The sequence below is a fragment of the Anarrhichthys ocellatus genome, unplaced genomic scaffold (genome assembly GCF_004355925.1).
Source record: "Anarrhichthys ocellatus isolate YVR2014 unplaced genomic scaffold, GSC_Weel_1.0 scaffold86, whole genome shotgun sequence".
Classification (NCBI taxonomy): Eukaryota; Metazoa; Chordata; class Actinopteri; order Perciformes; family Anarhichadidae; genus Anarrhichthys; species Anarrhichthys ocellatus.
In genome coordinates, this window is record NW_022280116.1 from 2,190,072 (window position 1) to 2,204,873 (window position 14,802).

Genomic DNA, 14,802 nt, shown 5'->3' on the forward strand with positions numbered 1-14,802 from the left:
AACGTATTCATGAAACATATTTTTGTTTTCAGGAACGTTGACATTCAACGTATCCAGCGGTTTGTGGGAACGAACAATGTCGTAATTGTTTCCTGGCGACTGGGCTGTCAAATGTCTACGTGAAATGTGATGGATCACTCGTAGGGATAAACCCACACAGAATTATTACACAACTCATCAGTTTCCCTCAGCTCTCTTGAGTGTTTAAGCTTGCAGTACTGGTTGGCCTCTGGGTCTCTTGGCACACGATGAAGCTGCCATGTAGAATATCAGTCTGCTGTGCACACTGTACTTGAAGGGACCGTTGACGTGACAGGGTACATACACAATGCACACAGCGCTGGAGGTGACAGGGGCCAATAGCCGTGTAACTTTGACTGATTTGACTCACTGGCCTGATGCAAGACCCCTTAAACTAGAACATCATAAGGAAGATACCAGCAACAACCAGTGGGACCTGCATCAGGCTGCCATTGTTTTCAAACAGCTCCATTGAACTATGGTACACTAATGCATCTATTAGAGCCATATTTTAAGAACAAAATGCAATTCAAGGCTTATCTTACATAGTATAATGTGCTGGCAGCACAACATCCTCCTAAACAAATAAGAATCCATTAAGAAGCCAGACACACACACACACACACACACACACACACACACACACACACACACAGGGTTAATAGAGAACACCGTGCAAATCTATGCATCTCACACTATGACCCTTATTTTTTTTCTCTCAAATCTGAAGCAAATTGGAGGCAATTGTGACTCACTCTAAGTGCCAAAAATTCCAAAAGTGCAGTCGGGTTTTCTCACGCCTGGGGCGATGTTTTCTGTGCAACAACTTTTGCAAGGTCCTATTATGAAACACCACTGCGGCTGAGTTCATGGCAGCAGACACACCAACACTGAAATCCGTGGAAGAAGGCTAACACACACACACACACACACACACGCACACTTTCTCTCTCTCGTGGAGAGCAGAATTGATTTTTCATAGATGAAGTATGACTTTCTACCACAGATGCGTGTTGGCAGTTTCTTTTGCAAGCTGTGCTCTGACCTCGGGTTCAGAAAGGGTTAGGTTTATACAGGACAGTGAATACAAAACACACACTGAAGTGCCCTCAAAAAGGTGCCGAGAAGAGAAGAGACATGCGCCACCACCGTCATTCCAGCCATGACCGTGGGCCACCGACCACAAAACATGGTAAGCCGAGGAGACCACACACAGGCACGAGTGCTCCAGAAACAAGCAGCGCTTCGCACTCACATGCAGACAAACAACGTCTACAGTGGTACAACAAACCTCTCTCTCTTACATGCTCCTTTACACACAGTCCTGCGTATCTATACCAGAACACGTACATACTGAAGCAGTGCTCTGCTGTAATCACTTTTTCAAGACGCACATATCCAGAAGAATGCACATTCAAAATCTACTGTCTGGATGCATATGCAGAGGTAGAACATACAGTAAAACCAACAAACCATTCTAGTACCGCACCAGTGCCAGGTTACATACATGTTTCAAAAAAACATACATCTGAGAGCGCCTTAAGGTGTCTCCCTTTCAAATTAAGCAAATCCCTAATGTGGAGTCTGTGACACAGAGCAGAGCACAGCCAGCGCTCGGGACAGCCAGGAGCTCCAATAGCAGACAGGCAGCAGATCCTTTCCCCCCTTACAACCACACTCCTTACCTGAAACACTGCGGTGGCCATCCTGTCTCAGTGTGCGTGTCGTTCTCTCTTTCACTCTTTTGTTGTTGTTTTTCGCTCTGTGTTTTAGTGCTGCATCGTCCTTTCCCTTTCCCCCCCTCTGTGCAGCAGAGAGGTTTTCCCTGCGCTCCAACCAGATGGCTAAAGCTAAATCCACTCACTGTTACCTTGGTGCAGCGCGGAGCCGGAGGAGTGTACAAGTGTGTGTCAGAGAGAGAGAGAGAGAGAGAGGGAGAGGGAGAGAGAGAGCGAGAGAGACAGAGAGAGAGTTGGTGTGTGTGTGTGTTTCAGGCTCCAGGCTAATAGGTCTGGCTAGTCTCTCCTTCTCTCACTCCTCCAAGAAAATGAGCATAAAAATGTCTAAAAAGAGTCTTTATGTGAGCGCGAGAGTGGGGAGAAGTGCAGCCAAAGGCAGATCCCACAACATCCCACAACTGGAAACGGCGCAGTGCAGCACTGGGCGCTGAATAAGCAAGCAAAGTCTGGCTCCTGGCTGTAGCTATTTCCCTCTCTTTCCCTGCCTGGGTTTTCTCCTCCCTCTTGTTCAGTCCATTTTTGTTCTGCCCTCCTCCCAAACGAGGGGGAAAAGACACATGAGCAACGAGAAAAGGAGAAAAAATATTGAACTGAATTTCCCAGGGAGATCAGGGGGAACGGGGACATGAGCTCGGGGAGACAAAAGCGCAGCTCTTTTCTTTCTGTCTCACTGTCGTCCTCTCTCTTACACACACACACACACTCCTTCCTCACGTGCTCATTTTTCCTTCATTTGCTCCTTGTTATCAACTTCTCAAGTTACAGGTTAAATATGAGTTGCCCCCCCCTCCTTTTCAGTCTTTTTCTCTCTCTCTCTCTCTCTCTCTCTCTCGATCTCACTCGCACACATACTCACACACTCCCTCTACAGCTGCAACAGGAGAGAAAGTAATGTACCATGAATGAATCCATTGACTTCACGGCAACTCCAAAGTCAGACTGTGTCAACAGCAGCGTGGAGATACAGACTTATCAGTCTCCAGCTCAGTCCTTCAACTCACTGCACCAATAATCATGTTAATTCCAAGAGTTCAACTCCGTGTTAGTATGCTGATACAAGGCGATATGAACGTGAAATTTTAAACCTGATCACATGAACAACTGATACAACACAGTAAGAGAGTTGAAGACAACTGCTGATCACTAGTTGATTACTGTCCCTTTAGCTAATCCCGATAGGGACTAATAAAGAAAAATACATATATTCATTATTGATATTCCCTGGAATGAATGCAACACAATTTGACTTAAAACTCATCCCTAATATACATATTTAGAGATTGGTGCATCCAAAATTTATGGCGTAAGTAGCTAATGAATGAGCCATATGGATTTGTTTTTCTCATCTGTTGAGAGTTGCAAGTGCTAGCATGGAGTGAGAGCGTGTAGTCAAAGCTGGCAAAATGTCAGCAATTTGACAATATTTTACACCTCAACATCCCACCAGTAAAAAGTGTAACAGTATGCAAGGTTAAAAAATTCGCAACGTTTCCCTTTAGAGGAAACGGGCAGTGCTTAGGATCTTCAATTTACTGTCAAACTGGTCACATGTTAAATACTCAACCAAGGGATATGACAATGGAATATTTCGAGTTGTCCTTTGTTGTTCACCGGAGGCAACGCTAACATCTCAAGCTTTGCAAATAAAACAGCATGTTTGTCTCGTAATGCTTCAAGCTGCTGCTGCTGGACGTGAATCTGATGAGAGCCCAGAGACTCAATAGAATCAGTAAAAGTGTGCGCCTAAACAACGAGCTGAAAGATGCTAAAAATCCCAGAACTGCAGAATCAGGACATGTTTCTCTGTGGATTCCTCACTAAAAGACTCCTGTCACATTATAGAGAGTGATTTTGTCAACGGTTAGTATGCAAAAATTGATTTATAAGCTTAGGAAGACTGGCTTTTATCTCACAGGGAATCATGATGATAGTCAGGTAGAACTCTGGCATTTTAATTTGTTTCCACAGCCTCACCGGCCATTATCCGGTAGCACACAAAGGGACATTACTGAGGAATGTTTGGTACAGATTTGTAGCACGTGAAATATTGCGCCTCGACATGGAAAGAATGGCCACTGTCTTTGATGTTGCTCGTAAGTAATTACACGGGAGCTACTTCTACAAGTAACACCTTTTAGTTAAAGCCGTGTTCACCAGATGTCGGCTCAAGAAAGCGTTGTTTAATCCGCTATTAATGACAAGGGCCAGGAAGGAAGGGAGGGCTGCCACAGAGCAGACATGTGGTTTATGGTCACAAAACAACATGCTTGTTTATGTGAGGTGCACACCTTTAATGTAGGGACCGGGCTAAACAGTGGGGAGTGGGAATTCCCCCTGTTTTCTGGTGTCTGTGTTGCTCCATGTGGGTATGTGTTACTTAGAGCTTTGGGTTGCCGCATTCGCTGCAATGCAATTATGCATTGTTATGTTTGTTAGGTATTGTAAAACATGGGAAAGTTATCTCTCTGTATTTGAGGCTAATATGTTTCTCTTAGTCTGGTCTATTTCCTGTGGCTTTTATTACCTTCAGGATCCCGTGACTGCTGTCTGTAGGCCAAGACTCTTAGTATTAGCTGGAGAAAGACATCATTTCACGTAAGTTCGAACACTAAATCACTAACCCTAACCCTAACCCTAACAGATCCCACGACATCTTATGTTTTTTATCTAATAGCACAAAACAATATGAATAATAATAGAATATGACACGAGCATGAATCCTTCCTGTATACGTGAGTGGACGAACGCACCCATCGCTGTGTTGTCACTGCTCAAATTGACTTTTCCAATCGTGAAAAACATGGTGTTGTTGGGTGAATGAGAGGGAATGAAAGGACAGGAAGAGAAAACAAGTGCACTAGACTTGAGAAAAAGTGACATACAGAAGGATAAATGGAAAGAAAGGGAGGGACATTGAGAAAGAGGGCTGTCTGGGTGAGGTCCCGTTTCTCCAGTCTGACTCAGGCTTTCCCTGGCAGCAGCAGAGCCGAGCAGATCGCTGGCCCCCCCCAGCTCCCCGGTGGAACGTTTCACCAACGCCCAATGCAGTCTACAGAGCAGATTCAACATGGATTTTTCTCCTGGATGGTCATGATTAGGCCGCAGGAGCTCAGACACAGTGGAAAAGAGACGTATGGGTGTATGGGTGGGAAAAGTCTCAGCGCTCCTTCAGCATGTAACGAGGAGGAGTCCTCCGCCGAGGCATTTCACCCACAGCTGTTGTAGTGGTCAGGGAAGATTAGCGATACCGGGAGAGAGGGCACATGCTCAGCTCAACTGTTCCTCGGGAAAATGAAGGTTGAAAAATAAGTTTTGTAGGGCAATTAAATCCCAAGCAAGTAATGCAACTGCATGCTCTACGAGGCCGTTGCCCTCACTTATTCCTTCCATCGCTGTGTCCTGCATATGCACTTGGCCCGTTGTTGACATTCTTTCCAGCAACTCTTGATTACTCCATCATGTTAAAGGCTGGGCGTTCCTGTTTGTTTTCTCTGCTGTATCTATGCACATGTCGCTACCATGCATTGGCTAAGCACATGGCCATAAGCCATCACTCCTTGTGTAAGCCCTTACACTCACGCACTGGAACAAGGAGAGCTGACAGTTTTTTCATGAAGCTCACAGATCAGTGAGCCACAAAGCTCGGAATTGAGCTTAAGTAGACAACAGCAACAGCAGCTTTTGTTTGCATGGTCAAACTCAAAGCTGCACCTGTCAGTGTCTTTGTCAACAATGGATTTAGGGAATATGTGTAATGTGAAAAGGCGTCCTGCTCAACAATCCAACAGACAATTACCACCAGACTCTACAGTTCCTCTACGGAGCAATTCAACATTGTTCTGCTCAATGTTTTGGTTTTATAGCCTGCAACTGCAACTACTGTTATGGCTATGTAACAGCTAAGTTGCCGCTTTGCTGGGTGTTTAAATAAGCACCTGTTAGCTTACCATGTTTGTCATTTATGTCAATGTTGTGTTTACAGCTTATTTCACTTTAGCCAACAAAAAAAAAAAGGAATTGATGCAACCCTCATCTAACCAACATATCCAAAGGTTCTCTGTGAGATATTCAGAGCGTTAATATAGCAGCAAACAACTATTAGCTGAGCTGATGACGCAGTCCCGCCCAACGGCAGATCGCAGAGTCGTAGTGCCCGCCCACCAGTTCCCCCTCAAGTAAACACTGTTAACTCTGTCAGCACATTGCTGTTGTTTGCACTGTTGGCACTGTTAGCTGCCAGATATGCTCTGAATTTCGTATTGGGCACCTTTTAACATACAGTAGGCAAACGTGAACTCAAGCTATTTAAATCTATTTGGGTGCTTTTGACTGATACGTTGTTGTTCTTTTTAAAGCACTAATTAAAACTGAACAAATTGATTGACAGAGTCATGACAGATTGGTATGAGAGAATAAAGCACCTGAGAGATGTGACAAAGAGGATACATGCGGTGGCCACAGTTATTAGGATTAAGTTTAAAGTGGTTCTCCTAGGACTGCATTACCTTTAACATTTCAACGTAGCTCTAAACATGATGCCTTTGACAGCAGAACTTAAAAATCCTGCCGTAACTAAAATCAGAAACATGATTTCTCAAATAAGAGGCAGTGTGATTGACCCCGTGCTTGTGTTGTTTCCCGCAAACGCATGCTATCATAAGGTGGAGGGCAGAGCAGCGAGCATGTGTTCTGTCCTGTGACTGCTAATTCAATTAGCCTCGGAGCTGTCGGCTGGCTCTGTATTTGATCGGACTATGAGCTGCTTACTTGAAAGTACAGCACATACAGACACCATGGCAAAGACCCAAGAGAATATTTGGATTATGACGCCACCCCATCCATTTTCTCTTTTGCCCTCACTCGTTCCTAGCACTCAGTCTGTCACAGCGATATGACTTTCACATGTTCCCTTGACAGAAGTCCCCCCCCACACACACTTCTACTGCCTCACCTTCTTACTGCACACTCCCATTTGTCACTATCTGCAGAGCCGCGGCCGCCGCATGGAGAAGGAAGGAAGTTGTTCATGTTGTTACTTGGATTCAATACCACGCTGACATCTTTGAAACTTCACTCGGGGGTTATGTAATGCCTCCTGTGCTTACAGTCAAAGGGCAATGTGTGGACCCAGAGCCAGTGCTTGGTTTGTCCTTTCTGGGCTACTGTAGAAACATGGCGGTGCAACATGGTAGTCTCCTATATAGATCATTCTAAGCTAAGAAAAACATGATTCTCAGTTTCTGGGGATTTTACACAAATGAAAACATAGCTTTGAATAGTATATTTTATTTTTGCTAATAGAGACCCCAAAATGTCCACATACTGGCCTTTTAAATAAAGTACAAGTCATCAGTATTGTCCAATTCTGCAAAATGACTCTTTAAAACTACCTTAAGTGGTAGTAGTAGTAGTGCTGAAATGATTAGTTGAGTAATTCATTAGCTGATCAACAAAGAAATATTCGACAACAACTTAGATGACATGGATGTTAGACAGGGATAATGTTTGTCAAGTTCAAAACCTTAGTTGCTTTAGCGAACATGCTAATTAGGACTAGGACAAGGGACATCTAAGGCTGATCGAAATGCCACTTGTTTAGAAGATATTTGGTCAAAAACAAAGAAAAGGTATTGGACAAATTCAAAATTTGACGTGATGATGGCTCTTGGGGGAAAGTGAAGGGGAAACATGTATGTTTACAAATTGAATGGTAATCCATCCAATAATTGTTGGGAAAAATGCTGAACATACTCTGGTTCCAGCCTTTAAGATACAATGCTAACTCTACTGCTTCTTTTGTTGTTTTAGATCATTGTTAGTTGATTCACTTTTTCTCGGGCCCATCCAGGTACCTATAGGTATACCTGCAGTAATATACAAAAACGAGTACTGCCACATTTTTTTGAATTTTGGTATCAACAAGCATGGGTTCTTGTGACATCCCAAACTCTAACTGGCTTTGTGCATGAAGCTCCTGGTGACCAGACAGCTACTGTAACCTGCCACAGTTATAAATCCAAGCTGTGTTCAGCAGCTGAGGGGAAGGCCAGCTGCAAACCTGATGTTCTCTCTCAGAAAACGCACCCTACATGCGTGGATACAGGTGTTTGGATGTGTTAAAGACTCGGAGGCAATAAATAATGATGAGAGTCTGCATTATTGTCAGCCGCACCAAGGACTTTCAATCACCAGATGATCGCTCCGAAATGTTAAAAATGTGGCCACTGACATGCACATATGTAGTTTTAGTATCCAGAAACTTCCTGGAATGGAGAAAGTTTAAGTAATCAATCATAAATGTGCAGGTGTATCCACCTTTAAAGTTAAAAAAACACAAATTATTGATCTGGATTTTCTGTCTTTTTTTATTATCTACTACATACATTTCTCATTAAATTATATTCTCATTTGTCCTTTAAAATATGAGAATAGCACTCATTTGTTGAGCAGGAAATGATTCACACCGACCTATGAACTGATGTTATTAAGACTGTTAAACTGTTCAGCAATACAAAGAAGCAATTTGCAGCTCTGAAGCATGTTGTGCTCAATGAAAGGAACTAAAGGGGTCACAAATAACAAACCTGAAATAACAAAAACACACAGTGGACGGCAGCCAGCACAAAGAAACACAGGATTTTTCTCCAAACACGCATTCGGAGAATTTCAGGAGCTGGGAAAAGTGAAAACAAATTCTTCATCATTTAGGTGAGGAAAACGGAAACCAGTGGAGTGAGAATGTGTCCATGTTCTTCCACTCTGCTTTCTCACACCTCCTTCCTCATTAAAGCTGGAACATAGTAGTTTCATTCTCAAAACACACTCGACGGGCAACGAAGGATCAGTGACATCGAATAGGTTGTACTCAGCACCTCAGCTTATTCCTGACTTAAAGTGTCCAACCCAGTAGAGGCTAGTGTATCAGTGGGACTCATACTTTGGACGATTCTAGCTTATCAGACATATAACAAAGTGTTTTTTATGATGAGTAACAATGAATTGTTGAAATAAATTATTAATGTATAAATAAAGATAAATCATCAACAAATCATAAATGTTCAGTCTCAAATATAGGCTTGTCCACACCACACACCACTTTATTTAATGTACATTATAGATATAGTTATATACTGTACCTTAGATTTTCTTTTCCTTTTTTCATCAAATGTTTATTTATTCAAGAAAAAAAAGACAATGCGCCTCATACAGGAGGCAATACAAGAACAAATGTCCTCGTATTGTTGTCCATATACACTATTTGTTCTTATTTTGTTAATACCCACTGATTTCTGGGATTCACCAACGTTGAGCATCTTGTTTTCACAGTCCACAAACTGTTTGTCCAACAACAAGGAATGGAAACTGAGCAAAAAGAACCCAGGGTTCAAATGGTTAAGGGTGACACAGACCACAGACCACAACTGAGGAGCAGATTATTTCTTTTTACAGTATGTTTATGCTGAACGTCAGACTGAAAGGGAGATTGTTTTAATTGCACAAAACAGGAAGAGTATGTCGTGGATTTGTGAAAGATTAAAACGTGGGGTTCACCTCAGTGAAGAAATAAAAAATGCAGAATGAAATAATCCTTCTGTAGCTATGACTACATTCTGGACAATCAAATGGAACTTTTCTCAGCTCTACTGGCGGAAGCTTCTACTATGGCTGCTACTACGCTGTATGTCTCAGAATACAGTTAGTGTGAGCAGACCAAGAGCTTTTAAGTAGTTGATGGTTTCAACCATGTCTCCGACAAAATAATGTTCCTATACAACTAAACTGCATTCTCAATTATGTTCCAAGGTCCTCTTGGATTATGGGCGCATGTTTTAAACGGTTTTAAACATCTGGATAACATTTAAAAAACGCAACAAAACTACTAAGGTTGGTTTAGTATAAAACATCATGATTTTTATGGTATTTAAAACGTGAACATCAATCAAAATAAGTGTCAGCTTTTGGTTTTACACAGGACACAAACGGCAATGTCCTGGGTGAAAGTCCTGTGTTTGCTTGAACCCATCTGTCGACCCTACCTCTCTCCTGTTTAGAATTCTACAGAGTGTCATTAGAAACGTATTTGCGATACGTAAAAAACAGACACAAATAAGTTTCGTTCAAAATATAATGCACAATGCAGTTTCGTTGTATTTAGGGAGAGAATGGTGAAGGTTTTACCTTTCCTTAAATGCTCCTTAAGCAGCACAGTAGGAAAGTCCCAGACATCCAGCCACAGGGTTTTCAGAAAGAGGATAAGTTTGGGCAAAGGAAGAAGACATGTGAAAGAAATGACAGGTAGGGTATGTAGCTTAAATGTACAAGGATTTGCAAAAATTGACCTTGAAATCACTCCTGTTTTTTAACTTCCAGGGTGATCTAATAAGCTCTCTCCAGTCATCACCCAGGAGTGAAATCTAACTGACAAGATTTAAAGCATTTTTCACATCCAGTTGAGAGCAAACACACCTCAGGGTGTTCTCACACTCACACACACACACACACACACACACACACACACACACACACACACACAGGTCTGACCATTTTTGCAGTTGCCAGGTTAAATACGGGCTGCATATTAATCTCATCTAGAGACAGAGATTCATAACTGTAGTGTGTACTTGGGATAAGTGTCCCAGCCAAGAGTTATGATCAGGAGTTTAGATTCCTAACAAGCAAGGTCATATATGACTGGCAGTACATAGAGCTTTATCTGTTTCTTAAAATAAATATTCCATAAAAAATGTGTCCAACAGTCTCGCAGGCCTGACTGAGTGGCGATAGTGATCAAGCATGACCCTGTCGTGGTCACTCCCTTGTTTTTCATCTCAGGCTTGTTAGCAAATTGCTTCCTGCCAAAGCTGTGTCATTTTCAGTTGAAATGTTTAGAAAAGGAAATGCTGTTGTGATTTTTTTGGAGATGGAAAGTTCCAGTTTTGTACATATATAGACACAGGGAGTATGTTCTGGGCTCCTTTAACGTCTCCTCCCAAAAATCTGACCCGTGACTTCCTGAAATACAAATGTTATCAACAAGTATGTAGCGTATGCTTTCATTCATCACACATTGTTCTGCAGCACAGCGATATGAATAAATGGAGTGGGTTGTTGTGAACACAAGAGGACAAAAAATAATTTTGCACCCTCCGTTTGGCTGAATATTTATCCTCAATATTTGCCATATGATTATTGTAAACATCTTATTATTCAGAGTAATGGGGACATTGCTTTTGGCAAGAGACTTCGCTTTTGAAATGTTAAAATGTAATTTGTGCTCTACAACAACATGTCATTCATCCTCCATTTTTGGGGGGGTGGAGGGAACATTTTCTAAACGCCTGGGCATTCATTACAGGTCCGTATTGTTGTTCATTCATATATTTTGGGCTTCTACTATAGAGCATGTTCATGTCTGAACATACCTGTATTCAACCTCTGTCTGAAATGCTTCGTTTAAGCGCCTGTCTCTTTAAGCCCACCTCCTGAAAAAGCCCAGTGTCCTCTGATTGGCTTGCGATAAAAATAAGGTGAACCTTTGCAAAGGTAGCTCACAAACCGTGGATGGTAAACCAAAAAAAACTGACTGTGTTGTATTATTTCACAGTTTGTTAGAACTCCAGATACCCAAATGTATGTTCTCAAGCACTGAAAAAGTGAGCTGTTCTCTTTTCTGTCCCCTTTAAATCAAACTAATCTGCTGGCACTTTTTTGCAATGCAAAGACAAAAGTGAAAGGTGGTATGGGCTGGGCTTATCATTTCCGTTATTTTGTTCTACTAGAGGCCTTCCCTGCATGGCTGGCCAAAGCCCCCACCTCGCACTTAGCACGGCCTGTCTGCCCTGCACCTCTGGCATTTCCTGAGAGTAAAAGAGGGATTAGGCAAAGCTGGCAAGAAGCACCCATTCCAATAATGAATACCAGATGAAGGCTGGGTATAAACATAGGTGTGCATACGTACTGTACATGTGTGAGTGTGTTTGTGATCGCGTGCTCGTGTGGGCAAATCCCACCTCTCATAAACCTCTCATAGCAGTTGTACTTTTATACATAAAATCTTTTTCCTCTTTAAGGACCCTGCAGGAACTTCAGCTTCACTTGTTCCCCCCTCCCATTTTCTTCTATGTGCTCTTTGCCTTTCCAAAACAAGATGAATCAAGTGACGGCTCCATCCAGAGGTCTTTTATTTTTAGACGCAGGGGCAATCTCCAAGACGCAAGACTTTATCCAATATAAACACATTCTGGTACAAAGAGCACTTGTTTAGACATTCTTAAGATTTTTTTGCAGAACATAAACTCCCCAAGCTCCGCCTACCTCAACATCTGCATGTATGCACACACAGAAGAGTAGCTGACTCCACCTAAAACATCATATTTCCTCCCGATAAGCTCAAATGGATTTTAAAGGGGAAGTTATAATTGTTTAGGAGCATATCTCATGTTTTTTATTTCTCCTTGTGGAAAGCAAAGCACATCTGTTGCATCTGTAAATGCCTTTTTTATTTAATCCTTTTGTGTCTTGAGGTGTGCGGTTTGACTCTTACCTTGACTTCACATTTCTTATGGCATGCTATTCGGCACACTAGAGAAAACAGAGAAATAGAAAATGAATTAACTTCAGAGCTCATAGAAATCTCCAAAACATTGTGGACCAATCCAACCACTGTGGTCCAGCACGAATCGTGACATTGAGCAGTCGTCAAGGAGGTATGAAAAAGCAAGAGGTTGGTTCAAATTCCACAGTGTTTGTTCTGTGGTCAAAGTCAAATATCATCTGTTGTTAGCAGGCTAATACTGCCCATTGTTAGCTCTGTGTTCTTTGCACACTGGCTCCCTATCAAAGGCTTAAATCGTTCTTCTGGAAGACGCCGATACGCTTTAAAAGACCTGACGTCCGTGTTGTTTGGTTTAATTCACTTTAAGATTGTGATCAGCGGAGTCGAACATAACACATGAAGGTAAACTCAATGCTGACATGTGGGTCTTTCTACTGGCACTGCTCTCATGAATGACAAGCTTGGACATTTTGTATTCACCACACCAGAGCAGAGCTTCACAGACAGCTGCACAGATGTTCCAGAGAGATGCTTATCGAGACACTACAAATGAAACTCAACAGCAAAAAAAAAACATAACTTTCCACAGCGCTTTACATTTACGGACTAACCGAATATCAATCCAGTGAATAATTTATGATATTTTGCCTGTCTCTCTTACTCACATGTACAACGATCCACCTTCAACCTTTGATTCCGACATTGTGACAAAGGTCTGTCCCGTGGCAAGACGATTTTATATTTCCTGCTGGATACTTGTGAGGCAAAAATGATAATACAATTCTAACCTACAATGTCACTGTCTCTTGAAGAGGCATGCTCACAATAAAACAAATGGTAACAGGCTGATGTGTCATTTTTACCATGGTCAGCATCGTAGCTTGTTAGCATGCCAACATTGCTAATTAGCACTACGCTGCAACTGAGGCTGATTGAAATGTCAAACCGAATTTCATGTCAATCCATCAATAGTTGTCGTGACATTTCACTAATGATCAAAGATGTGACAAATGTAGGGGCTCACCAGAGTCATTACATCCTCTAGGGTCCATGGATGTCTAAACTAAATGTTGTTCCTAAGCTGCTATAGATGTGGACATATTTCACTGGAACATTTAAATCTTCGGCCTGCTGGTGGCGCTAGATGGACAGTCGGTTGATCACCAAAGTTATTTGAATTGGGGACCTTAAATGGTGATTGAGCGTATGGCCAACTGATGAAAGCCCATGCTTTTGCAGTATTATAAACTGGGTGATTGTGGCCATAAGCTATGAAACCTGCAAGTACAGCTCATCACTCACTATATGTGCCGCCAAAGAGAACCAAACGGAGATCTTCGAGATTGTAACTTTAACTATCTGTAACAAATCTGCACTAAATCACGGCAATCCATCCCATATTTAATGAGATATTTCATTCTGGACCAAAGTGGTGGACTGACCAATCAACCAACACTGTTGCTAGCATGACAAAAAACACAACAACCTAATGGAGTCAGGTGAACATTGCAGGATTCAAAACTTTAATAAATAATTTTTGGGATACTTGAAAGCAGTGGAGACAATCTGTAAGCATAACAGTCAGGTTAAGTCAAGTCCAATAGTGGCTCAATAGATTTGTTTTGGACACCATTAACTTTTGAGAAAAATATCTGGCTCTTCGGTTGCTAAATGTTCACCAGCTAGTTGGTAATTTTGTCTGTCTGCTGTTTGGTGGCAAGCAGGAAGTATACAATAGGTTTAGCTGCTTCCATTGGGTGGAAACAACACTGGTGAGAGCAATAAGAGCGAACCAAAATGGTTAAGTTCTTCCGTAATGACGATCCCCAATGTTATGTGGGATTCAGAGTTGAAAGGAATTCACAAAAATCTAGCACACAATCAAAAAAGATAAAAGACATTGTTCCACTATTGAATTTTAACACATTTTCCGCAGCTTCCCTTCTGCCCCCGAGCCCTTTCTCTGGGCTCCCGCTGGATCTACAAATACGGGTCAATGGGGGAGAGCACCTGGACCAGCAGCTCATAAATTGTTAGAGCCCCTCGAAGGACAGAAAATCAAAACACAGCTCAGTGTGCCGAGGCGTAAGCTTTCCAAATAAAGGAGAAGTTTGTATGCTTTTACTGGAACACCCTACACCTTATGTAATGAGTTATTCTTCCTGTCTCCAGCCACATTTTTCAAAGCAAGTGTAATATCTATTGTGATTAGCTGTTAAGTCATTGATATGAATTTGGGAGCGGGCCAGTCCTCACATTGTGTGAGAGTGGAGGTCGTGTCGTTTGTTTTCTGTACCCTATACTCCCGGTTTTCTTTGTTGCCTCAGATATACAGTGTGCTTCTGACACCCTCTGTACTCTCTGATGTATGTCCCTTAATCGCACAAGATATTTCTCAAACACAGTCCTTTGTTCGTCAACACCATGTGCTCTGGTGTGCATAATGAAATTTCCATCCTCTCAAGGCACGATTGTTTACAAAGTCAA

The 14,802-nt window shown here is 42.1% G+C and overlaps 1 protein-coding gene across 11 annotated transcripts in view; it reads right to left on the bottom strand.

The window, feature by feature from the left end:
* The window catches only part of tns1b (tensin 1b), a 162,390-nt gene that overhangs the window by 85,962 nt on the left and 61,626 nt on the right, over positions 1-14,802 (bottom strand). For 10 of the 11 annotated variants that reach the window (XM_031875000.1, XM_031875006.1, XM_031875003.1 and 7 more), the window contains one exon: positions 12,304-12,341. In XM_031875000.1, coding sequence (XP_031730860.1) covers positions 12,304-12,341 — 38 coding nt within the window. The other variant, XM_031875009.1, reaches the window with a different exon arrangement.